We start from the raw sequence: 19,148 nt of genomic DNA on the forward strand, positions 1-19,148 counted from the left end.
ATTATGCTAACTTACAACTGGTCTTGCAGTTCCACAATGATATATTCCAGTTGCTCCTTCTCCATTTTATGGGCTAGATCCATATCTTCAATTCTTTGTAACAGGAGTTTATTTTGTGAGACAGATTCAGACAGCTGGTTTTCTCTGAGTCGTATCAATTCTTCAAGATAACCCTGAAAATGTAAGTTATAAGAAAACTTTAAAAAACACACTATCAAAACCACTTTTGAATATGCACGTTCATATTTGCTGGTTTATGATGTATACAATTTTATTTGGGGTTTGTTGTAGGCGTAATTATTTATTTTTAAACAGACTAGTATATTTACTTTAGATTAGTTTGAGATTTCCTAGTAGGCAACAGGAAAATAATATATTTCTTTACACACTTGCAGAGGAGTAGAAAAATGAAAAAGAAGACAGGAAAGCCACCAGCATGAAAGACTAATTTATCTCTCAAAAACAACAAGTACAAGAAAAAGATCAGAATTCTACAACTGAACAGGTGCAGCATGCTAGATAATACACAAGGGTAAGAGTAGACTATATTTACATGGATCTTTATAGTTAATGAAAGGGATTCAGAATTACTATGGATAAAATATCCAATGTTATTTTAAAGTGTCTTTGAACTTTTAAATCACACAATAAAATGACAAAGAAGGTTCCAGCATGTCAGATGTTAGTAACTTCTTAGAAATTGTCAACTAAAACCAAATACAGTAAGTCTACACTACATAAAATTGTGCATTCCTTGAAACCTGTGGAAAAATGTGCAACTGTTTTATATGTGCCCATGTTGTAAAAAGGTATTAAAAACAAAAGGTATTAAAAAAACCAAAGGTATTAATGTTTTCAGAGATACAGAATGAGTGTGTCTGTTCTCAGCGCCTGTTGAGTGAAGAAAACAGGCTCATATCAGCTGGTAACAAATTGCTACTAGTGTAATTAATCACCACAAAGACTGTTAAGGGTTTGAAGTATCTCTGGTAAGAGAAGAAACACAAGGAGCTGGGATTGCTCAAGTTAGGGCTGAAGAGAAGAGGGTAAGGAAAAAGAATCATATCAATACACATCAGTGTTTAATGGGAGGGTGTATGCGTGATGGAATCAGACTCTTCTCTGTGACAGCCAGTGAAAAGAGGCAATGGGCACAATCTGAAATACATGCTCATAGGAAACCACTTAAATATAAGAAAACTTTTCTTTCCTCTTTCCTTTTTTCCCCATTAAACGAGCACTGGGATGGATTGTCTAAACAGGCTGGAGAATGTGTATCCCCAAGATATTCACAGCCTGACTGAAAAGGCCTTCAGAAACCTGCTCTAGTCTACTTTTTTCCTGAGCAGGGGAGATGGACAAGACAATCTCCAGAGGTGCCATCTGACCACAACTATTCTGTGATTCTATAGTTAAATACAGTTCTATCCATTGGGTATGTTTATATTTGACAGGGACTTTTTAGTCTCAGTACAAGTTCCAAGGAATCTTGAGAGCTTTTCAGTATGCCTAGTTCTGCCTCATCAAATATTACTGTTATCTTGACTCCTAATATATTCATTGGAGTTCTAAGTTAGCACTTCCAAAGTACTAAATGATGCATTACAATGTAACAAATTTCCTGCTTCTTGAAAACATAAAAAAAACCCCAAAACAAAATTTAAAAAAAAAAAATCAAACCATTATACAGAAACATTTTAGACCAGAAGCACCAGTATCAAAAACATAATCCTATGTACAGTAAATACCTCTATGTATAATGACTTGGAGATGCACATCCTACCAGCAGAAGCATATAAACTTCTAGTATAAACAGTACTCAAATAATTCAGGAGCTCACTATCCAAAAGTGAACAGCTTAAACCATTCCAGAACAGAGAAAGGATAACTCCCATATAAATAACAAATGTGTAAAGTATGACTCATTGATCTGAACAGAAAGAAAGTTTTTTCCAAGAAAACTTGGAAAAGACAAAGTCATCGTATTTCCAGAGTGGCCTGGGCAGGGCAGAAAGGAAGAGACAGTTCCTAACTTTTTAAAAAGCAAGAGCTAGGCACCATGAAATCAAACTCTTAGGAGACAGATTCAAAAGACAGAATAGGAGGTAGTTTTTCACACAACAGATGGTAGATTCACAGAATGCTTTGCCAAAGGAAAAAAAAAAAGTTTGGATGGTGAAATTTTACATGGAATCGAGGGGATATTTGACAAGCACTTGGCAGAGACATCTATCACAGGTTACTACACAGACAAACCTTTTAGCTTCAGGCAGCTGACACACATTGGCTAAGAGTGCATTGGAAGAAAAGTGGGGTATAATCATGTGCTTTGTGTTTATTCTTCCCTCCACATCTGCTTTGGTCAAGTACACAAGATGGGACAGTAGCATAACCAAGGAACCTTGGTCTAAACCAGCAGAGTGTAGCTGATCCAATAAAGCAATGCTAGGATTTAGCTTGCTAAAGTAACACCTGACCCTATCCTACCACTCAAATGGCTCAGAAGAGAGACCTGTATCTTAGCTGCAATACAATTTCTTGTCACATTGTGACCTGGTGCTATTAATGGCTGCAGCACACATACTTTACTTGGGAGGCACAAAAGGAATTTATCACTGTTTGGGCAAAATGAATTACAATAGAGCAAAAGAAGGATCCATCAGACCTACCGTATCAGCTACTAAAGACATAATTTTCAACTTGGTCTTCTTGTCACCAACACCCAGTTTTCCAATACACAGAATGTCAGAAAGCCCTTTTGTTCAAATAAAAAGGTCTCTGATGAACTTGTACCTACTGCACTGAGTGCAACTCAGTCATTGGTGCAACTTATTGCCATGAAAAAAGGGAAGGAAGAGAAACTTGGGAAAAGAGCTCTATTGTACAGTCCATTTTAATGGTCATTTGTTCAAGTTGTAATAGAACAGATGTGGCATAGTTAAAGTGAATCATATAAAAACTTGGCAAGCACATCCCAAATGAAAATTAAGAGAACAGAAAATTTTCTGACTGCAGGAAAAATAAGTTATTTTGCTCCTGCAATTGCAAGTAAGCATTCCAAAGGAGGACAACTAGGAAAGAGTCAACAGCTGTCAGAGGAGCTACCACTTTGAAAATTGTTTAAATGCACCAAAATTTCCAAAGATTGATCCTACAACTGAATTAAATTCACCCCTATATTAGTAACCTACAGAAGTTAGAAATTCATTAAGAGAATGTTACCAGAAATAACTTCCATGGAATGGGAATTGTTCTAGATCTTGGACTCATGAATAAACCAAAATCACTATTTGCTGTTACAGCCATTGACAACCTTTGTGCTTATGCAGACAAAGGCTCCTAGTGATTCTGACTGTGGATGTGGGTTACATGTTTCTACACATGTATGTCACAAATGTGATGGAGTATCTTTGCAAATGAACCACCTGGATATATCAAGAAAAATGAACATCCACCTCTTTTGTTCTCTTCAATGCTTCTCCAGACTGACAACACTCTCCTCATGGTGGGGAAAAGTGTACACTCAAGCTGATCCTATATTTTTGTCTGGCAAAGATGGGAATTCCTTCTGGAGGTTCAAGAGAAAGTTTTTCATTTATGTATTTGAAGAGATTCCTTTGAACAGCATGCTTTGCTTTATATAAGCAGGAAAAATGCCCTCTGTTACCAGAGAGGACCCCAGGAACACAAGTTCTTTCCATACAGAAAGTGATACCATACCAGCTGAAAAGACTGGACCAGAAAACTGGATGCAACAGTTCAGGTAATATTTCAAAAACAAAGTCTAAGAGACCCAAAATACAAAATCAATAATTGTATGTATAATTTAAAAAAAATAATATAAACAAATATTAAGAATCTATTATCCCATAGTAAATCTGACTCTTTCACTGTTACTTAGAAAAACTCTAGCTTCTTTCAAGTGCATTAAAATAAACCAATTTTGATTCTACCTATTCCATATTCAGGGAAATAATTACACCTCCTAGCACCCTTGTATGGTTCCAGCCCTTCATATGGCTGACTCTATTCAGAGTTTCACAAAAATCAAATCTTACACTAGGAAAACAGAACTAAAATAAAAATACTAACAGAAGTTATTTTTAAAAATGTAACCAGGTGTATTTAATTTTTTTCCTGTAGTTTTTCCTGACCCTCCTTTCTTTCTTTGTGCACTACTTCTTTGGTGTGTATGAATAGTCTGCCCTCTTCTCTCTACTAGCTAATATGCATTGTAATTACTGTGGATGTAAGAATGCTGTTATGAAAAACTGACAAGTACTTTGCTTTGAAAATGCTAAATAATTAAACGGTTTGGATATATATTTATTTCACTTCACCTTTAACTTAAGGTATGTTGGGTGGTAGATGGAAAACCCACCTTTGGTTTCTGTAGTTACAGTCAATTTGCTACCTAAATTAAAATCCAACACAAACATATTCTTTCACATTTTCCTTTCCCAGTCTGCTTCAATCAAGTTATAAAATTACCTATTTTCTAAAAACCCATCCCAGTATCACTGAGACGATAGTTTTACCTTTCATCCAAATGGATTACTCTGCTGATTCTTTTTGTTTAGTTTAAGACTAAGTGTTGAAGTTTAACATCACTATCATCATAAAAGACTTCATCTGTCAGTCTACCTACAATAAAGATCTGTGACTTCCAAGAAAGAGAAAATTCATGTGAACTTCAAGTTCACAACCTAACAGCATTAGAGATACAGTGTCTGTAACTCCAATATTGGATAAAGAAGCCAAAGCTTCAACATTAGATTGTGAAATTTGACCTTTGAATTATTTCTATTCTCTTCTCCAGCTCATCAAGCCTCTTTTCCCTCAAATCAGTGAGCAAAGATTCTTGGGATACTCTGAGGATCATAAAATTTAGGACCACTTACATGAAGCTAAACAACATCTAATAATATATTTTCCTGCCTTTACTTAGATGGATATGTCACCAGTTGGCTGGTGATGAGCTTTGGTTCCACAGCCCCCACACAAAACTAATCTTTTACCTTCTGTTCCAATGCAAGCCGGTACTTCTGTTCTACCCTTTTGCATTTGTTGTACCAACTGTTTTCATCTGTGATGAAAGGAGGACCAATGTTCTCTGGAGTACTGCCTTCACTGCCACTACTGCCCAGTGTTCTTAGCTCTTCTTCATCACTGCTGATACTGTCAGAACTGAAGAATCATATTTATTAGCCAAGTCAAAAGCTGCACTTATAAAAACACAAATTCTGGTTGAAATTGAACATTGTATTTCTTAAAAAACTCTGCAAACAAAAAAAAAATGGAAACGTTGGAATACGATGGATTACTAAACACAATTTGTATTTCAAGCTTTTGTTTCTATAGCCACCTAAAAAATAGACAAAAATTTGCTTGTGATCTTTGCCAAGTTAGGCAACTGTATGTGGACTACTTTCCTTAGTACAAAGGGTAAATGCATTACAATATAGATTCTGTTTCTTAAAAAAAAGGAGAAACCCAAAAAAGTGGTTGTCATTATGTTAAATCAGAATGTATATCTATGTTTATAGCAAAGATCCTGTGCCTGTTACTTCATAGAATGTATTTCCCTACATAGTAAGTAGACTCATTGTTAAAATATCTTCATATCTTCCAGAATCAGTGCATGCTAGAGAATGCAGACATCTTTCTCAAAGACAAAAATTTATTTTAGTCTAGAGAAGACAGAGGGGATATCATCAATGTATATAAATATCTCAAAGGCAGGTGTCAAGAGGATGCTGCCAAGCTCTTTTCAGTGGTGCCCAGGGACAGGAAGAAGAGCAATAGCAATAAATTAAAACACAAGCATTTCCACCTCAACGTGAAGCAGAACTCCTTTACATGGCGGGTGGCAGAGCACTGGCGCAGGCTGCCCAGGGAAGTTGTGGAGTGTCCCTTGCTGCTCCAGGTGTCACCTGCTACAGGTGACCCTGTCTCGGCAGGGACTTGGACTGGGTGATTTCCAAAGGTGCCTTCCAACACTAACAATTCTGTGATTCTGATTTATCCCAGTACTCATTTGAAAATCTTCCCTTGCAACTATATTTCCCCCTACACGAACAGAATTTACTAGGTTTTTTTAAGTAGTCATTTCCATAACCCCATGATCCTGCCATGATACAAACTGAATCACAATTTGTCACTAACATGTAAAGCTAGTTGAAAATTTCAAGAGAGTAACTAGGATGTTTCATGTTCAGTTGTACATCTTCAAGACTATTCCTAATTGCTTCTCTCCTTTGGGTAAACCTAATAACAGAAAACATATCATTAATTTCCATGCTTTTTGGTGGTGCCAAATTGCTACTTGATTTATTAGTGAGAGTTCTTTTAATTATTGATCATAAGGCTGATCAGAGGAGCAAAAGGCAGCTAAAAAATCAGTTTACACAGCCTGGTCACGACTTTCTGTGATGTGCTAATGGCTTATATTGCCTATGTCATATCTTATATTTATCAGCGTATATATTATTTTTATTTATAAAATAACTATTTCATTTTATGACTACACAGAAAAGGCCTAAGAGAAAAGACAGCTTGGTCTGGTGATCGTCAAAGGAGATGCAGCATTCATTTTCCACTGAACTGTTATTCTGAATCAAGGAAACACAATTAGCATGACTCACATTTCATGAATCATATAACAATTCCACCAGTCTGAAAGAGTGAGGTAGCTGAGTGTACAGGTTTGTACTTAGAGATAAATATCATTTTGCATATGAAATGAAAAATAAGAGGCCAAATAAAAAGTAAAATCTTGCCAATGAAATAAAATTTTAAAAAGCAGAGTAAAGCTAAAAAGTACCTTTGGGTGAACTTCAAGTATGGTGTATAATCTATGACAGCTGGATAGCTTCCATCCAATCCCTCACCCTTCAGACAAAAACTGATAAAACAGCAACAACAATAAGTTTATTATAAGAAATAGAAATTACAGAGACAGTTGAATATTATCAACCTGAAACTTCATTTTTTGTAATTTTTTTGTGCTATAAACCCTAATTTTTAAACATTCGTTTTTATTCTTAATAAAATAGAGAGATGGCAAGAGAATAATCAGAAAGCTAACTGAAGCAGCAGAAACAGAAGAATTATGGACAAGCTTGGAATTTTCCACATTTAACATCATTTAAATGGTTTGCAGAATGGACATATAAGCATTCTACTATGTAAAAAGTAATTTTCTCAAAAATATTTCAGGGTCTTTCTCCTTTCAGACACTTACAGGTGCTGAGGTGCACAAAGCTGAGGAATACAAATGAATCTAACTTTTGGAAAATTGTCTTAATTGGCTGTAGCTTTATAAAGCTTTCATTTACACTGTATTCTTTCTTTTCACTGGAAATAAATTATTGCATTTCAACTATATTTAATTATCACAGAAGTGACAAAATGATCATGCTTCCACAAGGCTCATAGTCCTCATTCCTATCTCTGTTATTGATAAACACATTCTAATAAGTCACAGCCTTTGCTAACTGAATTGCAAAGTACCATTTTTGACAATGCATTTGACAATTTAAGTGCTATTTGGGAAGTAAAGCAAAGAGTTGTTGGTTTTTTCCCCAAAATAGAAAGAAAAACAAAGAAAGTGAAAAAGCAGTCCCCCAAGAGCACAATTATCTAATTCCTTATTGCTGTGAGGGAAGAAAAAAAAAATCAGATTATGTTCTCACACAAGCTCACTCATCCTCCAGCCCTAACTCATATTTACAGCTCCACATAGATAAGCTAGTCAACATTTATAAGAGATACTGAACTGAAAAAAAATCTCATATATAACATGTAAGGAATGGATACAGCTCCTCAGCCATTCAAATCACAATACTATAAAGGCTCTGCTCAGTGGTTCCAAGCAATAGGACAAGAGTCAAGGGGCAGAAACTGATGCACAGAAAATTACACCTGAATATAAGGAAGAATTTTTTTACTGTGCAGCTGACCACACACTGGAACAGATTGTCCAGAGAGGTTGTGGAGTCCCTCACTGGAGATATTCAAGAACCATCTGGACACAATCCTGTGCCATGTGCTCTAGGATAACCCTGCCTGAGCAGAGAGGTTGGATCAGACAACCCACTGTGGTCCCTCCCAACCTGAAATATTCTGTGGTATGTGGCACAATAAAAACACTCCTGTAGTACTAAATTCCCATTTTGCACAGAAAATTCTTAGACTCTTAAAAGCTGCATTGACAAAATGTACATATCTTCAAGAGCCAATCAGCAGTCTAAATACCATTAATAGGTTCCTTTATATTAGAAATCAGAGGACAAAGAAAGAACAAGTAGTTATGCAACTAAGCTCTCACACCCTAGCATGTATCACTGAGGCTTCTGAGAGACAAACACAGTCACTTGGTGATTATTTATGAGAGGATTTACATAATGCAGACCCAATCTTGCAATGCTTATTCACGTATAGCTGTCCTTCCAAGTATAAGGCTAATACAGAAGCAGTTTAAATTCAGATTATGTAAAGCTTAAACTAATAAAATCTAGTAAGATTTGAATTTTGCTGTACACAAGGCTAGCACTCTTATCATCCTGCAGCACACTTCTGCTCTTCCAGAACACATGTTGAGGATGTAGTTAAGCCAATACACAAAGCTGGAAAAAGAAGCTATCCTGTGTTTTCAACCTCTCCCTCCCTATTTTTTTTTTTTTATGCAAACATGACACTCCCCTCCTTACAGTGGTATTGGCTCTGACTCCATGATGGTTCAGCAGCCATCAAGATCTGCATTTTTACATTGTTTTCTTTTTTCTTTTTCCTTTCCTCACCCAGTTGCAGTCCCATAGCCAGCTGAACTAAATGCTCTTTACCACCACAAAGGGAAAACACTGCTCATTCCTTATTTGCTCCTTTTCTTGGCTAAGCATTCTTCTCCCATAATCTCTGACACTAACAGGAGGCTTCTGTGAACCAAACTAGCTAACTAAAAAAGAACTATCCAGTCCTCTTACTGGGGATGTTTTTTCATTCTTCAGCAATTTAGCTGGCTCATAGAAGGGTCCAACAAGCCTGGCACAGAGGAACATAAACAGCAGTAAATATCTAAAGGGCCTTTTGGCAATGGTCAATCACTCAACGCATCCATTCTGTTTTCTGGCAGTTTGCCTCCTATATTGGTTTGTGACAAGCATTAATGCTACTGCAAGGTAAATATTAACAAACGGTGAACAGAGAAGAATGAAGAACAGCACTATCAGTCTCTTTTTCCTTGTGCTGGATTATGAAACTCTCTGCCAGTGGCTCTGCCTAAGGCTAAACTGGTCCAACCAGGCATATTAGCAAGGTCTTGCACCAGCCAGGTTCTATCTTTTTACAGGCACTGTAATCTTTATATATTGCTGATGGATTTTTTTAATATATGTACATATGTAGATAGACATGCCGTGCTGGTTTTTTTTATTATCTGGGGTGTGCTTGCACCATTGTTACCTCAAAACCACAGAATTAACCATAGAGGAAAAGCTTGGCTAGAAATTGCAAAGGTCAATTCATGTAAGCAGTTCAGCTGCAGGTAATTTTAACACAAATTGATATTAAATGGTCATTTGTATTTTACGTTTTTCAAATTTAGAAGTGATAAAGATTACCTTCTACATATGCAGTTACAGTGCTATCCTCAAGCACCAGGACATAACCAAGTACTTAATCACACAGTTTTCCTTACAGTTTAAAAATAAATTTAAAAGATGTCATGTCTATAAGCTTCATTTAATAGGTTTGAAATATCTTCTGCAATTATACTTCTTTCCTTTTAGGATTTTGATACCTGAAAAAACTATGCCATAATCATGCAGTTACATAAAAGCATAACTTGGTTCTTATCTAGAAGAGCCATTCAAGATCTCTCTCTTGCCCTCTTCTTTGCCCCAACCTAAGTTTACCTCTCAAACTACCACAGGAATTTAAGAATGTTTTCCATAATACATTGATTTGCAAGTACTTTTCCTGAGCATTTTTTTGTGAAGCACACAAATACAGTACCTGAAATCAATTGCATTGAGTCCCAACAGCATACCAGCAAGCATATTTGCTTCTTCACCAAGAACAATTGCTCCATCTTCATAAAACCTCCTTCAACAAAAAAGAAATTAATTCAGCTGTTTTTCATATTTAGCAGAAAACTGAAGAAATCCAGTTTAAAGCAAAACAATTCATGAACCCCAGAGGCATTCATATTTAATTTCAAATAAAGTAAACTAATAGACTACATAGCACAAAACACCACAATCTTAAAACACAGAAGAATTTAGACATGAGCAAAAAGAATTTTCAACATCAGTCCTATGAACTAGTAGAACAGGATGGATAAAATATAAAAAATTATGAAGGCATGTTATACTTTACCTCTAAAAGGAAGAATTTGTGTCATATACATAAAGAAATAATGATTCCATCACATGAAAAAATGTTCTCTTTCACAATTGTACTTGCAGGTTCTTTTAAAGTTCAACATTCAATTTTCATTCCTAGGGGTTGATCTTTTTAAAAAAATATTTGCACCAATCAGCTATTTTTCATGTAGTTTACCTTTTTTTAAAATATTGCATGCTGGGAAGATGCATGCTGGAAGATCATCAGAATTCACCTGAGAATTACATGTGGTAAGAGGGAAACCAAGAAGTGCTCAGTACCGAAGGCAAGGTTGAAATGTCACTTAGTAAGAACTGAGATGCACAGTTCACCTTTACGTTCTAGCAGCGGATGAGTGCAGGAAGGTGCCAGATTACTGACTACAACCAGACAAATACCAGCAATACTGCCCTTCCCAAACTCCATCTGTTTTAAGAATTGCATGAAAGCTTCTGGGTAATTCAGAGAGAGTTCCAGTTGGCTGCATGGTGAACATCCAGAAAAGACATGTTTTGAGGCACAGCTCCAGAAACTGAACTGTGCTATAATGCATGCTGTGAGAAGTCCCACTTTTGCAGCTTTGTAACAGACATCCATTCACTATACAGAGATGAGTTGTCAAAGATCTCAGATGTTCTCAGTAGAAGGAATAAATCTGTAAGACTTCCTCTCATATAATCCTGATAGCGAGGCTAGGAAGTACAAACTCAGCTCTGTACTCTCTGACTTCAGGAAGGCCACCAGGAGGCTAAGCTGGCTGAGCCAGAACACTGAGCTAGAGGGACTCCAGTCTGATTCAGCACAGTGACTCTTATTTGTGAACAAACAGCAGTGCCCCCAGTGCATGCAGATTACCAGCCATTTCACTGGCATTTGTAAAATCACTGCCAGGTACCAATCTGCACTTGTTCTTGTAAAATAGTGCCTAGGAAGAAATCACACAAAAAGGACAAGGCACACCTTCAATGGTGAGATGCAGAAGTTAGCCTGCCAGTGCCAGGGTTAAATACAGCTGCAGCAATCCAGCCAAACCAATAGTCCCCTTGGAAAATTCACAAATCTTCATTCAGCTATACACTTGACATCTCACAACACAACAGTCTGTTATATTTTAAGAGTTTGACCAATTAGTTAGAAAAAATAATTCTGTGCCCATGCTTAACATAACTCCCCTTCCAAGTGCAATATGCACATCCAGCACTAAAAATGTGCTGCTTCATTCAAGTACTACCTCCAGGCAGCTAAACACAACAGTGAGGTTTAAAAAGAGCTATCAACATAATAGATAATCTTGTGTTTTACATACACGTGTAACACAAGAAATTTATACTTTATACTAATAATTATTAAAGATGTATATAGTAAAATATATGATTTAAAATGCTAAATAAATTATGCAAATCATCACCCAAAAATCAGGCCAGTTATTAGGTATTTGAAATCCCACATGAGAAAAGAAAATATGTCCATTGTTGCTAGTGGCTTTGAAATCCATACAACTAAAACCTGAAAACCATTTCCATTAGATGTATTTTAAAACATTACTTCAAAAGAAACTTTGCACTTACTATGTTTGGAATGCAAGAGAAATTGTTTCAAAAAGATATACCACTGAAAGAACATTCAAATATTTTAAACATTCACATAAATGAAATAAATGAAATTCATTTCATTTATTCAAATAAATGAAATTGAAACTGCTAATCAAATAGGACCATTGTTATCCACTAACAAACTATGCTATCGAAACAAGGACAAAGAATGTACAACTTAACTACACAGTTTGTGACCCTACTCTTCCTCATCTCCTCCTCAGAAACCCATGTGACTTTTCAGTTTGAAGCAGCATTAGTAAATCTTTTCCAGATTTTCTTTGTTTTTTATGCTTCTTGTCTACTGTAAATGTAAGCAAATCTGGGAAAAATAAGACAACAGGTTTTGAAACTGCAATGAAATGGGCTGTTTACCTAATTGTGTTTCAAAGTCAGCTTAATACTGGCAAACTACATGGAAATCTCTGGACAAATATTATTAAACAAATAATATGCTAAATGAACAGAAGTCCTTACAGAGAAAATTCTTCTTGTTTTAATAGCCCATTCATTATGTCTAAACTTTAAGAGTTCAACACAAAGTACATGTTACAGATCCACCTGTGTTCAGACAACTTCATTAAAAATCTGTAAAATATACTCGTTATGAGATAAAATAGCACCTAATAATCACATTATCTAAAACCAGTCCAAAACTGCCAGAGTATTCTCTACCACAAAGAATATTCTCATCTCTGATTTTATCATTAGAAGTTAAAACATAAATCTGTTACATATTTTTCTTATTATATCAAGAATCCTAGCTATGCCTGATCACTAATTCTGCTGCTCTACAGTTCTCCAGAGGTTCCTGGAATTCTCTTCCTTTTTTCTTCAGTAGAAGTTCTACAAAAATTATTTTTCACTGAGTCCTTAGGCTTTCTGTCAATTTTGAAAGGAATACTATGCCCATCCGTACTACACCACAATTTCAGCTTTAGTTCCTACTTCAGAGAGGCTTTTTTTGCTTCTGACTTTTCAAGAATTCCAGGCTTATTCCCACATTTTTTAAATCCCAAAAAGAGATTCAATTTTGCAGTTTTACCCATGCTAAAACCAAATCCATACCAGCTCTAGATACCTCTCACTAGGTTACAGGTCTTTCATTAATGACATCCTTTACTATACAAATCAAGTGCACCATTCACTTCCAAACACAAGTCCCTCACTTAAACAATATTTATTAAAATATTGCAAAAAAAATTCTTGTAGACCTGGTTGTTTTGAAGTCTCTCAGAGCTGTGGAAATGTATTCAGACAAATGTTTTTCCATAAGTGCTACTCTTATCCATGCTCGACCCTGCAAGACAAAACAGGTATCAAATATTTAAGTATTACAGAAAGAAACAGTTTTACAATCTGAAAACTAATACCATTGGTTTACCTGAATAAATGACTGATAAACAAAACTAGCATTAAACAAAAACAGTTGCTAGGACATACTTCATTACAGCAGTAATACAAGGACACAAAGTTTACTGTGAAAGTTATCCAAAATCTTAGGGAGAGGGTGGAGGGTTTTTTCTTTATATGCTCCAGCCTTTAGAAAAGCTCACATATGTGAGAGGCAGCAGTTCAGGGCAGAAAGCTTAACATTTTAAAATCAATGGTACTGGAAACATCCAGTTGTTTCCACAGTAAAGTGGCAGAAACTTGTCTTCAAAGTGATTCTCTGTGTTAATTCAAATATTTGAGGGATTTACATAAAAAAATGAGTTTTGCAATATTTTTTCTCCTCAGTAACAACATTATTATAGAATGTGCATATAAAATATAGACACAAAATCAAATCCAAGAGATGTAATCTTTTAGAGTCCAAAAGCAAAACTTCACTTGAACAGTTCCATAAACAGCAGCAATACCTTTAAAGAAATAACCCCTGGGAAAGCACGTTGTGCTGTGTTTGCAGGTCTAATGCACAGGATTGGGGCTTACAAGAGGGAGATATTTCAATGGCTGCCACAGTTATGAGTGTATTTCTGAGAACATCAGGAATATTTCTTGTAAACCATATAAATTTATGAACACTTAGGTAAGTAGTAAGATGTCTTTATGCTTAATATATTTGGTGCTTATTGGCATCTAGCTGAATATCAGACATTCTACCAGAATTAGCAGTAGATTATAATCCTACTTCAGGGAGACCTAACTGCGGCCTTCTAGGAAGCCTACAAGAAAGATGGAGAGAGACTTTTTACAAGAGCATGTAGTGACAGGACAAGGGGGAGTAGCTTCTAGCTAAAAGTAGGAAGATGTCTCTGCCCACAGCAGGGGGATTTGAGCTAGACAGTCTTCAAAATCTCTTCCAACACAAACCATTCCAAGATTCTATGAAATGCTAAATAAAATTGCTTTCATAAATACCAACAGCACAGCAAAAAAATTTAACACAGAAACTAAATTAAATCCCACTGAAATTAGAAGGACATTTACCTGGATAGCTGCCTTTATGTTGCATTTATTTAGAATGTGACTGAAACCATGAAACTGATGATGCTGCTTAGCTAAGGACTAAAGCTATGCACCTCCAGTGAAAGCAGAGCCAACTAGCACTGGCAAACCCTTGCTGACAGCTTCAGGCTGAGGAGGACACTTACTTGAACCACCAGTCAAACTGATGCACATGACGGGTATTTGTGTCAACATGCTTGCCATCTTTTCACATCCAGACTTTCAAAATACTCCTCTAAAAAACTGAACACCATTCTTCACACTCACTGCACAAATTAGATTCTCTGTCTACTGTTTGGCTTGAAGTATTCCACAGAGTAATAATAAGGTTTTTATTTATAAGAATATAAATATTGCATCATCTTATGTGCTGAATTTAAATATTCATATCTATTGAAATCTCAGAATTCAGAAAGATCTATAAAACAAATCTTAAGAGCTCATCACACCTATTCTATCAGAGCATAAATTCTACATGAAATAAAATGACTAGAAGGGAAAAGAAAAAAAGTCACCCAATTTCTACAATTTTAATAGTTCTTAGGCATGTACACAAGAACTTAATTTCCCTTCAAAAAATTATATCAAGTAAAAAATCTGAGGACAATCCTTTTGTAACATAACACAATCACTGAATTGAGAATTTTTCATACTGAGTAAGAAATCTTAAATGAAACACATTTCAGTTTAAAAGTGGGGCTTTTTAAAAGCAAATATTTACTAGGCACATTAAAAAAAATATTTTGAACAATTAAAAAATGTGTAGAGCATGCTAAGTACTATTTTTTTTACAGGTACAGCAATGTCACAGCAATGTAATGAAATAGTCACTTTAGCCTTTCTCTTCCCTACCTTAGCTCTAGAAGAACCGACATTCTCCATGTTCTCAATACTGCAGATGCAATTGTGAGAGACTTTTCGGCAAGCTACGCGAATGTAGTCCCAGAAACTACGAGGGCTTTCATAGCCGAACCAGGTGATCTGACCTTAAATCAAAACACAAGATACCGAAAGATTTATGGACCTCCCTCTCTGCTTATTGGAGAAAAATGTAATTAAAAACTCCCCGATACGCTGCCTTTACTGTAAGGATTTTATACAAACAATGTATAAATGAATCCCTACTGAAAACTGACCCACAGATGTAAAAAAATTTGCATTATGCAGTTCACCCTGGTTTGAAAGTGATGCACAAAGAGAAGTTTAGGACACAAAGTTTAGGCTTTGTGTATATATGTGTATTTTCATGGGCTTTTGTTTGTTATTATGCTAAAATAATACTCAAGAGTCCTTCACAGAACTCTTCAATCACAACAGAGCACAAACTTGTGACTTAAAAATATGAGGCAAGAGTATTCATGCTATTTCTATAGGCAGCATATATATTCCACTAATACAGTCAAGTAGAGAGATTTTCATTCTTAAAATTATATAAATAAAAAATATAAACCACTTTGCTGTGGTAGTGTTATCTTTATTTTAGGAACAGATCGTATTTTTTCAACAGGTACTTCCATTTAAGAGAAGCTGATGCATAAGCAAAAAAGTTTTCCAAAGTTTTACAATTTCTTTTGAGTATACACAGAACATTCCCGCAGAAGCTGAGAAAATAATTGAGCAGATCGTTACCCCTTCTGGAACTACAACCAAAATTCTTCACATTTTTTCCAGTTTGCAATGTATTGCACTTAGAAAATGAAAGGCAAAACTACAAAGCGCTTGCAACATTTCCACATAAATTTTATGAGAAGCACAACAGCTCAACCCTGTTTTTCAGAGTGAACAGCACACGGCTCTCACTTTGGACATACCTGCAAACAGGTATGGAACACATAAGGTTAATATTGCCCTCTGGTGACTTCTAGCAGTGTCATGTTCAAAACCCTTTCTTCATATAGAATGAGTTCTTTTTAAGCTGATTTTATCTTATTTCAAGACTTGAATTGCATTTATGAAGCTTTACTAATGTATGAGAAAGACTTCTTACACTTTTTCTGTAGAAAGCTCAGATTTCAAGAAAGAATATACGAGTGATACTGCAAGTCATACATACTGAAAATAAAATTCAACATATGTATTTTCATCTGACATGACTAGACTTAGCTTCAAGCATAGCCAAAGTAGTGTCAAATGTCTGTCCCCTATGAGCTGAAGAAATTCAAGTGGCAGGTCCTTCTTGCCCTAGAGGGTGCATGTCACTTGACTTTGTGGTCCATCTGCTTCCTTCACCAAAGATACATTTATTAAATTCAAAGCATGATAAAAGACTTTAAAACACACCAAAAAAAAAGGGCACAAGCAGGAAGAATTCACATATAATATCCAATATGAAAAAGAAAAAACTAGAATTCCAAGGTGTTACAGTTACCATAGTTTTAGATCTGCTCAGATCTAAGGATTAAAATAAAAGAAATTCCACAAGGTAAGTGCTTTTACAAACTTACTATTTTTTGTTGAAATGTCAAGTTTAGTGGACAGCAACAAAAATTCAACAGCATTTTAACAACACAAAAAGCTACAGATATTTTTCATATTCTTTACCAAATCAAAAACATTTCTGCCCTATGAATTGTACCTGCAAAATTAAATGCAGCTATAGTATAAAGATGACTTCATACCATCAGTTCCAGTTCTAACTAATAAAGGCAAGCATATGATATATTAACTTTTGTAGTTTTTTTCAAACTTTATTAAGGGCACAATATATTTAGCAAAAAACAGTTTCACTTCAGTTTTCTGGAGCTCCTAATGCATGGCAATTCCTTTTAAAATTGAACACCTGAAAAAAACAGGTGAAAAAAACATGGTCATTTCAAACAATAAATAACTTTACAAGAGAAACCCATACCAGCACACAGCACTTACTTGGCTTACACTGATCAAGAAACCCAGCTGGCCATAATTCAACATACTCTAACATTACAGTGGGCTCCCATCTCATTCCAGCTCTGTGAGAGGGTGCAATGGACTTCAGCAGGAATTTTCTTCCCTTGAAACTCACAGCCAGCTCAGCACCTTTTGTGAACCAAGGTCTCCTATGTTTCACTATTCTGTTCCTACAACTTTAAACCTTGCCCACATTCTCATAACTAATATAATCTGAAAAAAACTTTCTCAATCTATCTATACACAGAAAAATGCTGGAAAAGACTGACTGAGAATAGTGAGAATGTATTTTAAGAAATACCAAGTAAGATTTTAAACTACAGATTTACTAAAATTTTAAAAGCTTTCAGCAGGTGAAATTTATTTGGCCCTTAAAGCACCCAATGCACATAGCCATGAGAAGTCTCAAGAAGGAGAAATTAAATAGCTCCCACTACTCAGAACCTGTCAGGCTTTGCCTGCAGTACTGTGTCCAGTTCTGGTCTCTACAATTCAAGGGCAGGATCAGATTGGTCCAAAGGAAGGTCAGAAAGATGTTCAAAGGGCTGCTAAACCTGTCCCATGAGGCATTAGGTTTTTCCTCTCTAGGGAGGAGAAGGTTCAATGGGGGAAACTCATCACAGTTTTCCAGTACTTAAAGAGGGTGAAGGCTCCCTCCTCCCAAGGAGCCACACAGAAGACAAAACGCAACACATACAAGTTGCACTGGGAGAGGTTGCATCCCAAGAAAGAAATTTTTTTCGAACAAGAACCAAAATTCACTGTGACAACATCCCCAGTGATGTGGTAGAGTTTCCATCACTGGATGTTTTCAATATATGATTGGAGAGGGTGCCAGATATTCTCATCTAGACTCCCATTCCCAAACGATTGGGCCAAATGATTCCTCAAGGACCCTTCCAACTTCTGTTGGGTTGTTCTTTGATTTCAAAATCATATCTAAATTTTAAAAGATCTTAATAAAATTGAAAGCTAGTTTTAGTATAGAACTTACATTCTGTCAAAGTACATCATAAGAAAAGAGGAAGTTTCTCAGCAGGTACACAGGAAAATGAGCATGTGGTCTTTGCCGTGAAGTTCATATGTCATCGGAAGATGTAGAAGCTGACAGCTATTCCAACAGAAATGATGTTGGTTTTGTCAGCCAAACAAAACTGTTAGGTAAACATGGAAGCTGCATGTGTAATAGTAAACATTGTTCAAATAAATTCCATTCCTGTCTACAGAACTGCAAAGCAAATAGAAACAAATTGTGATTTTTTTTTCTTTTGTTTTCACCACATTTTTGCAAACTGCTGCACACCCACTTGTATCAACCCATTTCTGTTCCGACAACTAGATACAAACATCTACATTTATCACAGATCCTTTTCATGCCCAATAAATTCTTCACAAATAAGACTAAACAGTCTGATCTCTGATCAACTACAGTCCAATTTAATTTGCAAAGTTTCACAGTTGCAAAGAAGTAATGACTAGGATTTTGCAAGGTACAGACAGATTGTCTCCAGATTTCCCTATGTTTTTTAGTTTGCAGCAATTTTTTCTATTTTTTCTAATTTTTTCTATCCGACAAAAAGTAAGTTTTAGTACAACTTCTTGCTAACAAACTGGTGTGATCTTTGAGGAATTTCTGAAATACCTACCCTTACTTTAAGCCTACAGAACGGGTCATTAAATACTTAGAGTAGTTCATAAACTCAGTCCTCCAAGACAATTATAAGTTCATTTACAATTTTTCTCCCTACAAGAAGAATGAACTAAACCACAAATAACACAAGAGCTCTCCTGTTTCTTCTGAGATGAAAAGGATAACTCAGTATGTGTGTATAGATA

At 35.7% G+C, this 19,148-nt stretch overlaps 1 protein-coding gene across 2 annotated transcripts in view; it reads right to left on the minus strand.

Moving 5' to 3' along the window:
- The window catches only part of RUNDC3B (RUN domain containing 3B), a 50,763-nt gene that overhangs the window by 20,133 nt on the left and 11,482 nt on the right, over nucleotides 1-19,148 (minus strand). For both annotated transcript variants that reach the window (XM_041408853.1, XM_041408854.1), the window contains exons 3-8: nucleotides 15,279-15,412; nucleotides 13,190-13,275; nucleotides 10,015-10,104; nucleotides 6,824-6,904; nucleotides 5,019-5,187; nucleotides 16-173 (exon numbers count right to left, since the gene is read on the minus strand). In XM_041408853.1, the coding sequence (XP_041264787.1) occupies nucleotides 16-173; nucleotides 5,019-5,187; nucleotides 6,824-6,904; nucleotides 10,015-10,104; nucleotides 13,190-13,275; nucleotides 15,279-15,412 (718 nt within the window). The remainder of the gene's footprint in view (nucleotides 1-15; nucleotides 174-5,018; nucleotides 5,188-6,823; nucleotides 6,905-10,014; nucleotides 10,105-13,189; nucleotides 13,276-15,278; nucleotides 15,413-19,148) is intronic.

This window comes from Onychostruthus taczanowskii, unplaced genomic scaffold (genome assembly GCF_017590055.1).
Source record: "Onychostruthus taczanowskii isolate IOZ18803 unplaced genomic scaffold, ASM1759005v1 scaffold3, whole genome shotgun sequence".
Taxonomy (NCBI): Eukaryota; Metazoa; Chordata; class Aves; order Passeriformes; family Passeridae; genus Onychostruthus; species Onychostruthus taczanowskii.